Source organism: Galeopterus variegatus, unplaced genomic scaffold, assembly GCF_000696425.1.
Source record: "Galeopterus variegatus unplaced genomic scaffold, G_variegatus-3.0.2 Scaffold1156, whole genome shotgun sequence".
Taxonomy (NCBI): Eukaryota; Metazoa; Chordata; class Mammalia; order Dermoptera; family Cynocephalidae; genus Galeopterus; species Galeopterus variegatus.
Window position 1 is genome coordinate 386,005 of NW_007727267.1, and position 14,605 is coordinate 400,609.

The following is a 14,605-nucleotide window of genomic DNA, read 5'->3' on the forward strand; positions in this document are numbered from 1 at the left end:
TGCCGGACACGGAAAAAGACAAAAAAAATAAATAAATAAAATAAAATTAAATAACACTGAGGGTTGCGATCCGTTGCCGGACACGGAAAAAGACAAAAAAAATAAATAAATAAAATAAAATTAAATAACACTGAGGGTTGCGATCCGTTGCCGGACACGGAAAAAGACAAAAAAAATAAATAAATAAAATAAAAATAAATAAATAAATAAATAAATAAATAAAATGTTAACAGTGGTTGCCTCTAAGTGGTAGGATTACAGTGAGGGGAATTACATGTGGATTTTCTTATATTTTTCTATGTTTTCCAAATTTTCTACTCTGATCGTATATTAATCCTTATAATGTTTTAAAAAGTTATTTTAGCAAGTGCGATGGAGCTGATCATTGCACTGCCCCGTGCTGAGGGTGCCTGTCCTCCAGCGCTGTGTTCTAATGGTGCAACTTTGCCTCAGTCCAGGATCTGTGTGCTGTGGAGGCCCATGCCTGCGAGCAGCTCTGTGTGAACGTGCCAGGCTCCTTTGTCTGCCAGTGCTACAATGGCTACACCCTGGCTGAGGACGGGAAGAGGTGTGTGGGTGAGTACCCTCCAGCCTTGCTTTGGGAGGAAGGACATGTTAAACATAGTAGCGAGAGAGGGCAGGCTCAGCATGTACCTCCCACGTACTCATAACTCACTGTTGGGTTTCAACCAAGGGCTCAGTTCTTCAGTCTAGTTGTCAGGCAGAATTTGAACTTTAAAGACTCTGTTTATGGCTGAGGTCAGCATTTTCTCATTCTCAGTCCTCAGCAAAAGGTGTATTTATGACAATCTATGTGAATATAATTGTCCGTTACTGCATTCCTTGAAAAGGACTGGGTGGATTTTCTTCAAATTTGACAGGTATGTTTGGGATGGCCTGACTTCAACATAGCTCAAGTGTTATACATGAAATTCACCTGTTGGTGGGCGGGGCTGCTGAGTGACACCTAAAAAATGTAGGCAGCCTTCCTCCCTAGTATTGGACCTGTAGTTCAGTGACAGGCCCAAATGATAGCCAAGTGTAAGAGCTTAGTGTGTATGATAATACAGTGTGGTCAGAGAAAATAGACAGTAGCCTGAAACACAAGGCCCAGGCAAGGGGTCACAAGGGCAGTGCTTGGAGCTGCTGGCACCAACTTGCAGTCCGTTGAGCACCTTCCTACTTGGGCATCTCCACACTGAGTGACCAGGTAAGAAGTAGGAAAGGTGGGACTGGCATCTGATTTCTTCAGTGATGGATAATGGTTCTCCTCAGCGTCTGCAGAGCAAGCTGGCAAATCCCTAATGTGTTTGTGGCACCTCCCAATTTGTGTATAAAGCCCTTCAAACTTGCATGGCCTCATTCATCCATATTCCTAAAAAAAGTGCCTGGCAAATAGTAGGTGTTGAATAACCTGAATTGGATACTTATGAGGCAGAAAATATGGAAGGAAAAGGACTTGAGTGGCATCAGAACTGGAACCTAGATTTTCTGGCTAAATACTGCATTTTCTGCTCTATATCCCATTGTTTTCAGGGGCCCTGTTATGTCTTGCTCCCCACAAACACTGTATGCTTGTTTTTTTTTGCACATAGAATTTACATTTTCCAGCACACCTTGATTTTTAGGTAGCTATGTGGAAAAAAAATAACAAAACAAAAAGTATAGGTTTTGCCTGCTATTTACAAGTGAGTGATGAGAGTACTGTGGCTTGTTTGTGTTTATTCACTCTTGGGGATGAAGACTACCGTAATCAGAGGCCACAGATGCAACTGGTCTGCTAACTCTTAGGGTTGTTAGCATCATCACCTTCAACGTCATCACCACCATGGTCCTTTACAGCGACTAACCGAGCACCTGATCTGTTAGAGGCTGAAAATGAGATGATTAAGCGGTGGGGACCTTTGTGACTAGTGGCCGTGGTTGGGGAGTCTGAACAAATTCTCAAAAGGTCACTTGCTGTTCCATGGGGCTGAGCTGAGTGCAAAGCAAATGACAGAGATGGTAGAGGCTACAGAAGGTCAGAGAAGAGAGATATCCTAATGCCTACGCTGAAGATCCAGACTCCAGGCAGGGTAGCAACTGGACAAACGTCCAAGGTGAGGGGTGATATTAAGGGCAGTGATGGTGTGGAGGTGGCAGTGCTCACCAAACATGAGGGCTGAGGTTGGCCTGGGAGGGACAGAACTTGCCCCTGGGAGCTGATAGGTGAGGGAGAGACGTCACAGTGAGAATGCCAAGTTGAAAGCTAAGCAGGCAGCCTAACCTGAGGGCATCAGTCTGAAGGGGCTTGTCAGAGATGGAGACTCCATGTATCTGACTTGGAGCAGGAAATTGAGGACAGCATGGGCTGGGAAGGACTTTGAACAACATACTCCCTTAGCAGGTGATCTGGGTGGCCTGTGTGTAGGCGGGCAGGGAACATTGAGTAGAGTGACCATACATCCCAGCTAATCCAGAATGATTCCAGTTTACGCCTGTTGGCCCAGTTCTTAGTAGCACTCCTTTTCACTTTCAGAGGGGTTCCAGTTTGGATGATAAACTATATGGTTACCCCAGTTAAGGTCATCCGGCCTGACTTAAACAGCTTAGGAGACCAGTTCTGTTGCAGCAGTGAAATCTTGTAGGTATCAAATAGGAGAAGACACTGAAGATATCAGGAGAAACCAGATTGTTCAGGGCTTTGAAAATCAGGCTAATGAGTCTGGATTTTTATCTCTAAGAAAAAGCACTGAAGGGTCTATAATTGGGGGTGAAAAACACAAAGCCTCATTTTAGGAAACAATCTCGTGGTGAACTGCAGATGGATTCCAGGAGGAAGTGCCAGTTGTAGCACTCTTAATCCTGTTCATGATGCCAATTGTAAAGCTAGGCGACCACCCCAGTTGTCAGGCTCTTTTACCTGCCAGTAATCCTGTACTGACTGGGCCACTTGTCGAGCTAGGGCTGGGTCTGGAGCTCCCAGACCCCTCAAGCCCATTCATGGACTGGGTAACAAACCCTTCATACACCAGGCTGGGTCAACAGACCCTTCACATACAGGTCTGTGAGCTAAGTAACTGGCCAAAAGGTCCTTGGAGCCGTAGGTTGGAAAGCATGGCTGCGCCAGGCGGACGCTGGAGGCAGATGCCCGCCTGCCTGCTTCACTAAAAACATCGATCTCTGTGCCTCCTGGTCTTTGCGAGATGAGCCTTCCCATCAAGTTAAGATTCGTGCTTTTAGGCCAGTCTTACACAGACCCTTCACATACAGGTCTGTGAGCTAAGTAACTGGCCAAAAGGTCCTTGGAGCCGTAGGTTGGAAAGCATGGCTGCGCCAGGAGGACGCTGGAGGCAGATGCCCGCCTGCCTGCTTCACTAAAAATACTCTCTCTCTCTCTCTGAAGAACACAAGAATAGCAGCAAAACTAAAAAGATACATTGGCACGCATGCGCACTAACTACACACACACACACACACACAATTTGCTTACAATGGATGTGCTAAAACCACACCCAACTGGACCCGAGGCGAGGGCCCTGACCAAACTATTCTGTTTTCCCAGCAATCTACCCCTTCAGGGTCCTCGCCGTACAATCTTACGTGTGCAGAATCTTCCAGGATGTTCCCTTAGCAAGGATAAATGACCCTTACATTCACATATTACACATTCCATCCCAGTCCCAAAAGTCTTTAGCTTGTTGCAGCACCAACTCAAAAGTCCAAAGTCCAAAGTCTCCTGTGAGACCAAAAGCAAAAGTCCTTCCAGCCGTGAACCTGTAAAGAATCAAAAACAAGTTTATCTACTTCCAAGATATAGTGGGACAGACATTGGGTACACACATTCCCATTCCAGAAGGGAGGAAAAGAAAGGAAAACAGTCTCCAGACAAATCCGAAACCCAAACAGGGCAAACATTAAGCACATTGGGGCACCTGGATCCCCAAAGCATTGGGCAACCTCGCTCCTACAGCTCTGCCAAGTGCAGACCATTGAGCTGCCTGGTGTCTGCAGCTTCTCCAAGCCAGCACTGCACACTGCCAGCAGCCCCACAGTTCTGGGCTCCTGGTGGCAGTCCTACCTGACTCCACTAGACATTTCCTCAGTGGGGGTTCTCTGTGGGGGCTTCAACCCCACTTTTCTGCTCCACATTGCTTCATAGATGACCTCCGCAGTGGCTCCTTAACACAATGTGAACACCACAAAGGTTTTCAGCTTTTTTTCTTCAGAGGTGCTGAGGCAGGATTGCTCCAGCCAGAGCAGCTGGGATGCAGGAAGCAGTTTGCTGAGGGCAGTGACACCTCGGGTCTGCCCTTCGGGACAACTCGGTCCTTCTAAAATGGGAGGGGCACTGTCCCAAACTTCTCAAATGCTCTCAGGGCCTGTGATGGGTGGGCCACCCTTCCAGACTTCTCAAATGCCTTTAGGGCTTTTTTCCCCATTGTCTAGGCTCTTAGCATCTGGCTGCCTCACCTCCAAAATAATGTCTTTAGCAAACAGTTTATCTGCTTCACCCTTGCATTTTTCTCCTGCTCTCTGCTTCTCTACCTCATGGCCAGGCTGCAAATTTTCCAACTTTTTATTCTTTGCTTCCCTTTTACATTCTGGCTTTTGAATTACCTCAATCAGCTCGGCTTACACTGGCTACTCATTCAGTCTCAGGCAGTTTTTTGCAACATTCACCAACACAGTTCAAGAAGCTGCATTCACCCAGTCCATCAATGAGTGGCTGCCCTGCCCCTGTGCATATCTGTGGCTATCCTGTAACCACTGCCAGAGACAGGTGCGCAGTAACGGAAACTAACTTTTCCACCTTTTCACCAGGTGAAAACATACTTGAAATTCTGCAGGGGCACCCGTCCTTGGGTCATCTGCCCATCTGCATGAGGCACTCTTTTCTTGGGTTTATACAGCACCTGGCTGGCCATTGGGTTTAAGTGGCACCCTCTGAGCCTTTTGCCTTCAGACAAATGCAACATGTGTTTACTATATCGTCTGTAAAGCATGTTACACCATCCACCCCTAGGTCTCATAGCTGGAGCCACCCAGGGCTCTCCCTGTTTCTGCTGCTTTACTGTCTCAATTTCTCGTGCACAACAGGTTATGCCTGGAGACTCACAGTTTTCCCCAACTCGCCACTGGGTTGGTCATCTTCCCTGGTGTGAGAGGCAGGGATGGCCAGTTGCTGCACGTTATCCTCCAGGATAATGATCCTTGCTTCCAATGACTCTGCTTTCTGCCACAAATCTTGATCAGTTTTCAGCACAGTTATCAGCAGCCAGGCTCTGGTCAGCAGAAAGGTGGCCACCGGGTACCACATACTCAAGGACAGCCACATTTCCTCCCCTTCCCAAGGGATTTTGCATTGTAGTACCTGGTCTATACTGCCTTGCAGTACAGTGTGCAGCAACCAGATCCCAGTCAACAGGAAGGTGGCCACAGGGCACAGCATATTCACATTTCCTCCTTCTTCCAAGGGCTTTTGGCTCCTGTAACTGTGCAGAATCCTGTCACAGACTATGCCAATTGTGGTGCTCTGGCTTGGGCTAATGTCTGGAATCCTGTCGACATCTCCACTTGTAGTGCTCTTAATCCTGTTCATGACGCCAATTGTAAAGCTAGGTGACCACACCAGTTGTCGGGTTCTTTTACCTGCTGGTAATCCTGCACTGACTGGGCCACTTGTTGAGCTAGGGCTGGGTCTGGAGCTCCCAGACCCCTCAAGCCCATTCACAGACCAGGTCACAAACCCTTCATACACCAGGCTGGGTCACCAGATCCCACACACGCCAGGCTGGGTCACCAGACCCCTTCACGCAGGTCTATGAGCTAGGTAACCAGCCAAAAGGTCCTTGGAAGCCCGTAGGTTGGAAAGCATGGCTGTGCCAGGTGGATGCCTGAGGCAGACACCTGCCCACCTTCTTCACTAAAACTCTGTCTCTCTCTTTCTCTCTTTCTCTCTCCTTCTCTGAAGAACACAAGAATAGCAGCAAAACTAAAAAGATACATTGGCGTGCATGCGCACTAACTCCACACACACACACACACACACACACACAATTTGCTTACAATGGATGTGCTAAAACCACACCCAACTGGATCCAAGGCGAGGGCCCTGACCAAACTGTTCTATTTTCCCAACAGATGCTATGATAATTACAAGGTGAGAGGGGACAAGAGCCAGCTAGGATTTGAGTGGTAACTGTAAGAGTGGAGAGGGAGAGAGTAAGGGATGAAGAAGGTGCTATAGAAAAAGGGAGAAGGAAACGTCAAAGTGATGCCATGAGCTTGAGCTTCCATGGCTCTGAGAGTGAAGGCAACAGTGATGGAAGAGTGATGGGGACAGATTTTAAAAAGATGATGAGTAGGGGCCGGCCCGGTGGCGCACTGCTACAGTGCGCCGCTTGGGAAGTGCGGTGGTGCTCCCGCCGAGGGTTCGGATCCCACATACAGACCGGTTCCCGCTCACTGGCTGAGTGAGGGGGGGGAGCAACACCAAGGGTTGCGATCCCGTTGCCGGTCCCAGTCCGGTACGGGCGCGACACTGAGGGTTGCGATCCGTTGCCAGACACGAAAAAAGACAAAAAGGAAAAAAAATAAAATAAAATAAAATAAAAAATAAAATAAAAAGATGATGAGTAGTTTTAGACGAGGTGAGTTTGGAGTTAAGGTGAGACACCAATAAGGACATGTCAAGAGGGAGCAGAGAACACAGTATTAATATGACAGAGAGATTAGACCAATGGTGCGGTCAGGAAGCAGTATAGTCCATTTCTTTCTCAATTTTAATTTCCATTTATTTTTCTTTTTTTTTTTTTTCCTTTTTGTCTTTTTTCGTGACTGGCAACGGATCGCAACCCTCAGTGTCGCGCCCGTACCGGACCGGGACCGGCAACGGGATCGCAACCCTCGGTGTTGCGCCCGCACCTTGCTCAGCCCGTGAGTGGGAACCGGTCTGTACGTGGGATCCGAACCCTCGGCGGGAGCGCCGCTGCACTCCCAAGCGGCGCACTGTAGCAGTGCGCCACCGGGCCGGCCCTATTTTTCATTTTAAACATTTATGTGGGTGTTAGTTGTGAAGGCATCTGGACCTTTAAGACAGTAAGACCTGGGCTTAAATCCCAGTTCGGCTGCTTGCTAGTCTTGTGTCCTTATGCCATTTAATTTCTGTGTCTCAGTTTTCTCATTCATAACATAGGGTAAAAATACCTACATCATGGGGCTTTGTGGGATCAAATAAGATATGGAGTGTTTTAGTCCGTTTTGTGTTGCTATAACAGAAATACCTGAGACTGGGTAATTTATAAGGAAAAGAGGTTTATTTGGCTTACGATTCTGGGACAGCTGCATCTGGCATGGGCCTCAGGCTGCTTCTACTCATGGTGGAAAAACAGCAGGCAGCCGGTGGGTACAAGCAGATCACATGGCGAGAGGAAGCGAGAGAGAGGAAGCGAGAGAGAGGAAGCAAGAGGTGCCAGGGTCCTATAAACAATAAGCTCTCATGGGAACTAATAGAGGGAGAACTCACTCATTAGTCCCCCCTCACCCGGGGAGAACATTAATCCATTCATGAGGGATCCGCCCCTGTGACTCAATCAGTTTCCAACACTGCCACATTGGGGATCAGATTTTCACATGAGTTTTGGAGGGGACAACACATCCAAACTACATCATTGAGTAAAGCTCCCAACACACACTAGGCACTTATTACGATTATTATTATTATTATTACAACATTTATTATTATCATCATCATTCCTGGGTATCGGTGAAGTATGTCGTGAGAAGTGAGTAAAGGACCGACCCTTGGATGGCAGCCACGTGTAGGGAGCAGGAAGAGGTGGGGGCCAAAAAAATATCCATGAAAAAATAGCCTAAGGCTGGGGTGAAGCCATAGCGGGGAGAGAAAGAAAGAGAGAGAATCAGAAGAAGATTTCTAGGCCAGGTCAGTATTAATGTCATGCTCCAGCAAGGCTGGAGGCAACAGAACTTAGAGAACAAGCCATCAAGTTAAGTCATCAGTTGACCTCAGCAAACATTTCAGAACTCTCTGCCAGGCACTCTGCTAGGCATGAGGGAGGCAAAGGTGACCAGGAGGACATTGATAATGATGGAGAGGGGTGGGGTAAAGTGCAAATTTCATGGTGTAGGGAGTGGGTGGTGAGGAAGTAGGGACAGCAGGTCTAAACTATTCATTTAAAGAATGCTGGTAGAAGTTAACTATGTCCAGCACCTGGTGAATCAAGGAAATGGGTTTTCAGTGTCAACACTTCTATGGTGGTGGTTCTAGTACATTGATTTGTCCCAGAGTCATGACTGTGACCTGCATGAAAGTTCAATTTTTAGCCACTGACTCAGGACTTTTTATACAACATTTCCACACATTTGAGTTTGTGGAACACCAACTAAGATCCTCCTTTTGCTTTAGTAGAGTCCCTGAATTTGTAATTCATCAATTGCCTATAAAGCTATGTTAATTTCCATCCCAAAGTTTGTATTTTTCAAAGACCATTTGTCTATATCTTTGAGGATGAATTATCTTCTGTACTTGCTCATCTGGTATTTACTGACTGCCTTGTATTTTGTGGTAACTTTGGTCCTATTTCATCTTATCTGCCCAAGTAGATTGCAAACTCTTGAGAGCAGAGGCCACTTGTACTTTGCAGCTTTCGCAGAGCGGACTCACAATATGTTTTTCTTGAATCATTGACTGAGGTTGAGTGACTGATCACAGTCTCAAGCACTCATGTTTTTAAAAAATCTTTTCCCTTTGATTGGTTTTGAAGTTATAAAATCAGTTTTTGCTTATTGTCTTAGTCTACTTGTGCTGCTATAACAAAACACCTGAGACTAGGTAATTTATAAGTCATAGAAATTAATTTCTCACATTTCTGGAGGCTGCAAAGTCCAAGACCAAGGTGCCAGCAGGTTCAGTATCTGCTTCCAAAATGTTGCCCACACCTGAGACTAGGTAATTTATAAGTCATAGAAATTAATTTCTCACATTTCTGGAGGCTGCGAAGTCCAAGACCAAGGTGCCAGCAGGTTCAGTATCTGCTTCCAAAATGTTGCCCTGAACTCTGTGTCCTCACGTAGCAAAAGCAGACGAGCAAAAAGGGGTCAAATGCTGTGTGAAGCTTCTTTTCAAAGGGCCTTACTCATATTCAGGATGGAAGCACCCTCATGAGCTAATCACCTCCTGAAGTCCCCACCTCTTAATACTATTGCATTGGAGATTAAGTTTCAACATGAATTTTGGAGGGACACATTCAAATTTAGCACTTAAAAAAAAATCAGGGTATAGATGTATATGAAATTAAAACCTGAAAGTTGCTTTTCCCCAATTTCACTTCTTGGAGGTAATCACTGATAAGAGCTTGGCTTATCCTTCCTGCCTTTCTTCTAAGATGTCTTATGTGTGGTATTTGCTTGTCGTTAACCATCCAGGGTTAACCACAGAGCCTGATACAGTAATAGCTCAATAAATGGTTGTGAAACAAATGAATGATATTTAGGTATCTCTTTACTCCCAAATTCAACCTTACCTGGTTAGGGAGGCAATGTGATAAGAAAAATAAACTACATTTATCTAATGTTAGTAAATGTTATGTTAATATACATAAATATTTATGTATATTGCAACAACCCTATGAGGTAGGTACTATTGTTATCCGCATTCTATAAGCCTCTTAACCTCTCTATACTTCAGTTACTTCATCTGTACATTGAGTATATCTATACCTATCTCAAAAGGTTGTTGTGAGGGTTAAATGAGTTAACATGTGCAAAGCATGTAGAAGTGTGCTGTGTAAGTGCTTGTTAACATTATTACTATCATCACAATGTCCGATAGACGACAAGAGGTAAATGTGAGTTGTATCTTAATTTCTATATCCATTATGAATCTCTGTCTTCTTATGAGCGCTTGCATTTGAGAATATGTCAAATGTATGGTATATTTAAAAACTCATATTGAGATCCATACATACCCAGGATGATGGTGGCTCCCAGCGTGGGGACTTTTCTCCCATATTTTACTATATCAACTACCCTCAAAGAGGAGGGGATGATTGATATTTAAGTTGGAGATAAAGGATGGGAAGATGGATTTTTATATTGAAGGTTAGATTTTTGATTAATCAGCTAACTCCTCATGTTTGAAACAAGACGTTACGTGTTGGATTTCTCCCTGTGTTAGTCTGCTGGGACTGCCATAACACAACACCACAGACTGGGTGACTTAAACAACAGGAATGTACGGTCTCACTGTTCTGGAAGCTAGAAGTCTAAGGTCAAGGTGTTAGCAGGTTTGGTTTTTTCTGGGTCTCTGTCCTTGGCTTCCAGATGGCCACCTTCTCGCTGCATCCTCACGTAGTCTTTTCTCTGTGTACGCGCATCCTTCGTGCCTCTTCTGTGTCCAAATTTCCTCTCTTATAAGGACACCAGTCAGATTGGATTAGGGCCACCCTAACAGCCTCATTTCAACTTACTCACCTCTTTAAAGGCCCCATCTTTAAATACAGTCACATTCTAAGGTATTAGGGGTTCGGCCTTCAACATATGAATTTAGGGGCAGGGTGTGACACTAAATACTCCTCTAACACTCCCTTATTGTTATCAAAATCAACAGAAAACTTACTCTGAGCTTTTAAATCCTGCATGTAGCATTCTGGTTTTGACTTGGAGGGGAGAGGTTTTGTGAGTCTGACTCTGTGGGTGTCTAATATATGTTTAGCAATTGTTTCTACCATTTCTCTAAACGATGAATTTGGTTTTTCTTACTATGTCATCAACAAACTTTAAAATCCAAGTGCTCCTTAAAATATCCTGTTTCTGCTAATGTCGTCCCCTTGCAGACTGATCCCTACTGAGAAAACCTTGGAATATGACCAGATTATAAAATCAGAAACTGCCAATGTTAGGATCTATTACCTTGCACCAAAGCATCATTTATCCTTGGAGACAGTTGAGAGATTTCTCACACGTTGGGCAGAGACTGAACATGGCAAGACTGACTTCTGACTCTAGGATTTTAGCACTTTTTGATCTGCAGGGCCAAAGAGCTATAGCCAGGGAGTTATGCTTTACCTTTTTAAAGGAGAGTATAGAAATTCTAGGCACAAAATAGCTGAAAAAGGATTTTGTCGAAGTAGATAAGGACTTGGAACAACAGAGATATCAATGGGTTATACACAGAGGTCACCTGCTTACATCTGCCCCCTAGCCGTGGCCTCCCTTTTCACGAGTTCAATTTTGCAGCCAAGGAAGTTATACAAAGAACCCAAAACATTTGGCAAAGTGTGTCAGAGTTGAATGGACTAGAACTCTTTTGGCCTTAAGAAACTTTTAGGTTCACATGCCTGGAAGTGGGCTCCTCCATGTCTGCCCGCTGCAATCGTGGCCTCTTCTGCTGTCCCCAGCCACCTGGCAGTGAGTCAGTGGGTGGCTCTCAGACCTTGGAGTTTTACATACCAGGGTCTCAGGACCCAGGAATACCTGGATCCTGCCTTGCCAATGACCCCTCTCCCACTCAATTCCCCAGAGAGCTGTGCACACAAAGAACAAAAGCAGCACAAGAATCCAGGTCCAGGGGAAGCCCTCTTACCCCGTGAAGTTGGGCCTGTGGCTGGCTGATGGAAAATGTCATTCAAAGAGGGGAGTCATAAAACACTACACTTCTAAACCTGCCTTCACCATTTTATTTTTATTTAAAACACACAGGTGTACATTAGTAAAAATTACTTTTAATTACACTTTCATAAATTACTAATTTTGTGTTGATTTGAGTAAAAAATGTGATTTTTAAAAATCTTTCTTCACTAAACCATACCTATAATGTGTTGTCTATGATTTTCAGTTTTGGTTTCTCTAAATTAGAGCAAAGATTTGAAGACTTCTATAAAGCAATTTAAGGGCAGAAACCTCGTAAATTTTTAAGAAAATTTTCTGAGTCTTAAGCTTGTTTCATCCATGCCGGATCCTATAGCAATTTTGGTTAGAAAATTGCCTTAAGTCTCTCCAAAGCTTTCAACTCAGTTTTTATTTTTTAAAAACTCAGTTTCTCTTAGTGCTTTTATTTTATTGGCTTTTTAAATATTTAAATTGGTTACAATAACACGTACAAATGGCATATATAAGTGGAAACAAAAACAACTTAGACCTTTTAACAGTGGCTCTCAAATTTTAGCATGCATCAGAATCATCCGGAGGGTTTGTTAAAACACATATTCCTGGGCCCCACACCCAGAGTTTCTAATTCAGTAGGTCTGGGGTGGAGCCCGAGAATTGGTATTACCGACAAGTTCTCAGGTAACGGTTGATGCATAGACCACGCTTTGAGAGCCAATGCTTTATAAGCATACAGCTCAGCCAATGGGAGAAGTGCACAGGCGTTCTGGAGCACAGGTGTTCCAACTGCTTTGAGCATTCAGCATGCTCTGGGCATTAGGTCACACATTGTCAGAAGGAATGACACATGGATTGGTCAGGAGTTGGTGAGGTGGAGGTCCATTAAAAGGGCTTCTTCTGTACCACTTTTTTTCAATACTCGCACCAACATCAGATACTCCTTTCTGGAAAAAGGTGAGTTTGGAGCACATGGCTTAGACTTGAGGCGTAAGCAAAATCTCAAACCTCTCTCCAGTCTAAATTATGGGGCAAACATAATTATGGGGTCTCTCTCTGGGGAACAGAGATGACTGGGCTCAGAGATTACACCCCATGATGTGAAAGAGGAAGTTCAAGAGAGGTAGGGTCTGAGTTTCTGCCTTTTAGGTAGAGGGTACTGACCACTCATCACTGTAGTATCATCAATGTCCTAGAACTTGGAAGTCAGATTAGCAGCTTGGAGGGGACACTAAGAAGTGGGTAGACAGAGATAGGACTGACTGACTGACAGCAGACGTTCATATTAGGGGCTGGGAGATTTTCAGGATGGCGGGCCAGGCCCAGCACGAGGGGTTGCAGGTGGAGATGGCCAACTGCTAACAGGTCCCTGAGGGCTATGGCATGGCCAACTTCTGTGACATGCAGATTGGGGCATGACAGGGCATGGTACTCCTTGATCTCAATGTCTGCAGTGTCACCATTAACTTGTTTAACAATCGACTGGTTCTTAAAAGATGAGAAAGTAACTTTTAGGAGGATTTGGTGCTAGTTCAATATTTATGTTATGACTCAACTTCAGCAACTGACTAATGTTCCATGACGTTCAGACCCTGAGACAACATGAATGTCTTGTTCCCACAATAATGACTTGTGTATTAAACCCACAAATATTAGGTGCTATTAGAACTCTTTGGGGAAGTGAAGTTACAAAAACAATACTTTAGACTGAAACTTAATGAAGTCTGGGAGCAAAAGAATAAACACAACACAGGCTATTACCCTTTAAAAATCTTTAGCTTTTCTCTTTGCATGTTTTAATTATGATGTTAAACACGTCATTATCTTCTCCATGCATGGTTTTGCTTTTTAAAAATTGTACACGTTTTAACTTTGCAGATTCTATTTTCTTGTTATTATTCACAAATTTTTGATATTAATATATCCTAAATAACTATAGAGGGAAACTTTTTCATGGACTGTCTTTTTAAAAATTTATTATTAGCATATTCATTCTTGCAAATCGTGATATTTCTTTATGTCCTTTGCAAGCTTTAAAGGAAAAAAATCATTCATAATCCTACCACCTTAACACAGCAAGCATTTTAATTTCTAATTTCCAGGCTTTGCCTGGGAACTACACCTGGGTATAATCATTGTGCATACACAATTTTATTTTTTTCCTTTTTGTCTTTTTTCGTGACCAGTAATGGGATTGCAACCCTCGGTGTCGCGCCCGCACCGCGCTCAACCAGTGAGCGGACCGGTCTCTATATGGGATCCGAACCCTCGACGGGAGCGCCGCCGCACTCCGATCCCCATGGCTCCCACCTCATTCAAGACTCTGCCCCCTGCCCGCTTCTCGCAGAGGCCTTTCTGGACCACCTCCATCACATCCACCCTCGGTCTCTCATTCCCCTCCACTAAGTCCTTCTTTCGCTTTGCTGTTTTATTTTTCTCCAGAACACTCTTTGTCTTCTAATACGTGGGTACTTCAAAAAGTTCATGGGAAAATACAATTAAAAGATAATGTGGGGCCGGCCCGGTGGCGCACTCGGTAGAGTGCGGCGCTTCGGAGTGCGGCGGCGCTCCCGTCGAGGGTTCGGATCCCACATACAGACCGGTTCCCGCTCACTGGCTGAGTGAGGTGCGGGCGCAACGCCGAGGGTTGCGATCCGTTGCCAGACATGAAAAAAGACAAAAAAAAAAATAATAATAATGTGAACTTTTCCGTGAACTTTTTGAAGTGCCCTCATAGGTGATGCTATTTACTTATTTATTCCATTTCTTGTCTGTTCCCCACCACCACCATCCCCATCCAAACATAAGCTTCTTGAGGACTAGAATTTTGGTCTGTTTTGTTATTTGCTCTATTCTTAACACCTAAAACAGGGCCTGGCCCAGAGCAGATGCTCAATAAATATTTGTGGAATTAAGTTTTGTGTGTGGGGTTGTTTTTTTTGTTTGTTTGTTTTGGCAGCTGGCCTGTAGGGATCTGAACCCTTGACCTTGGTGTTAAAAC

General features: G+C 44.6%; 1 protein-coding gene across 2 annotated transcripts in view; it reads left to right on the forward strand.

Moving 5' to 3' along the window:
• MATN2 (matrilin 2) overlaps positions 1 to 14,605 on the forward strand; it is a 128,174-nt gene that overhangs the window by 64,025 nt on the left and 49,544 nt on the right. For both annotated transcript variants that reach the window (XM_008575212.1, XM_008575213.1), the window contains exon 4: positions 454 to 576. In XM_008575212.1, coding sequence (XP_008573434.1) covers positions 454 to 576 — 123 coding nt within the window. The remainder of the gene's footprint in view (positions 1 to 453; positions 577 to 14,605) is intronic.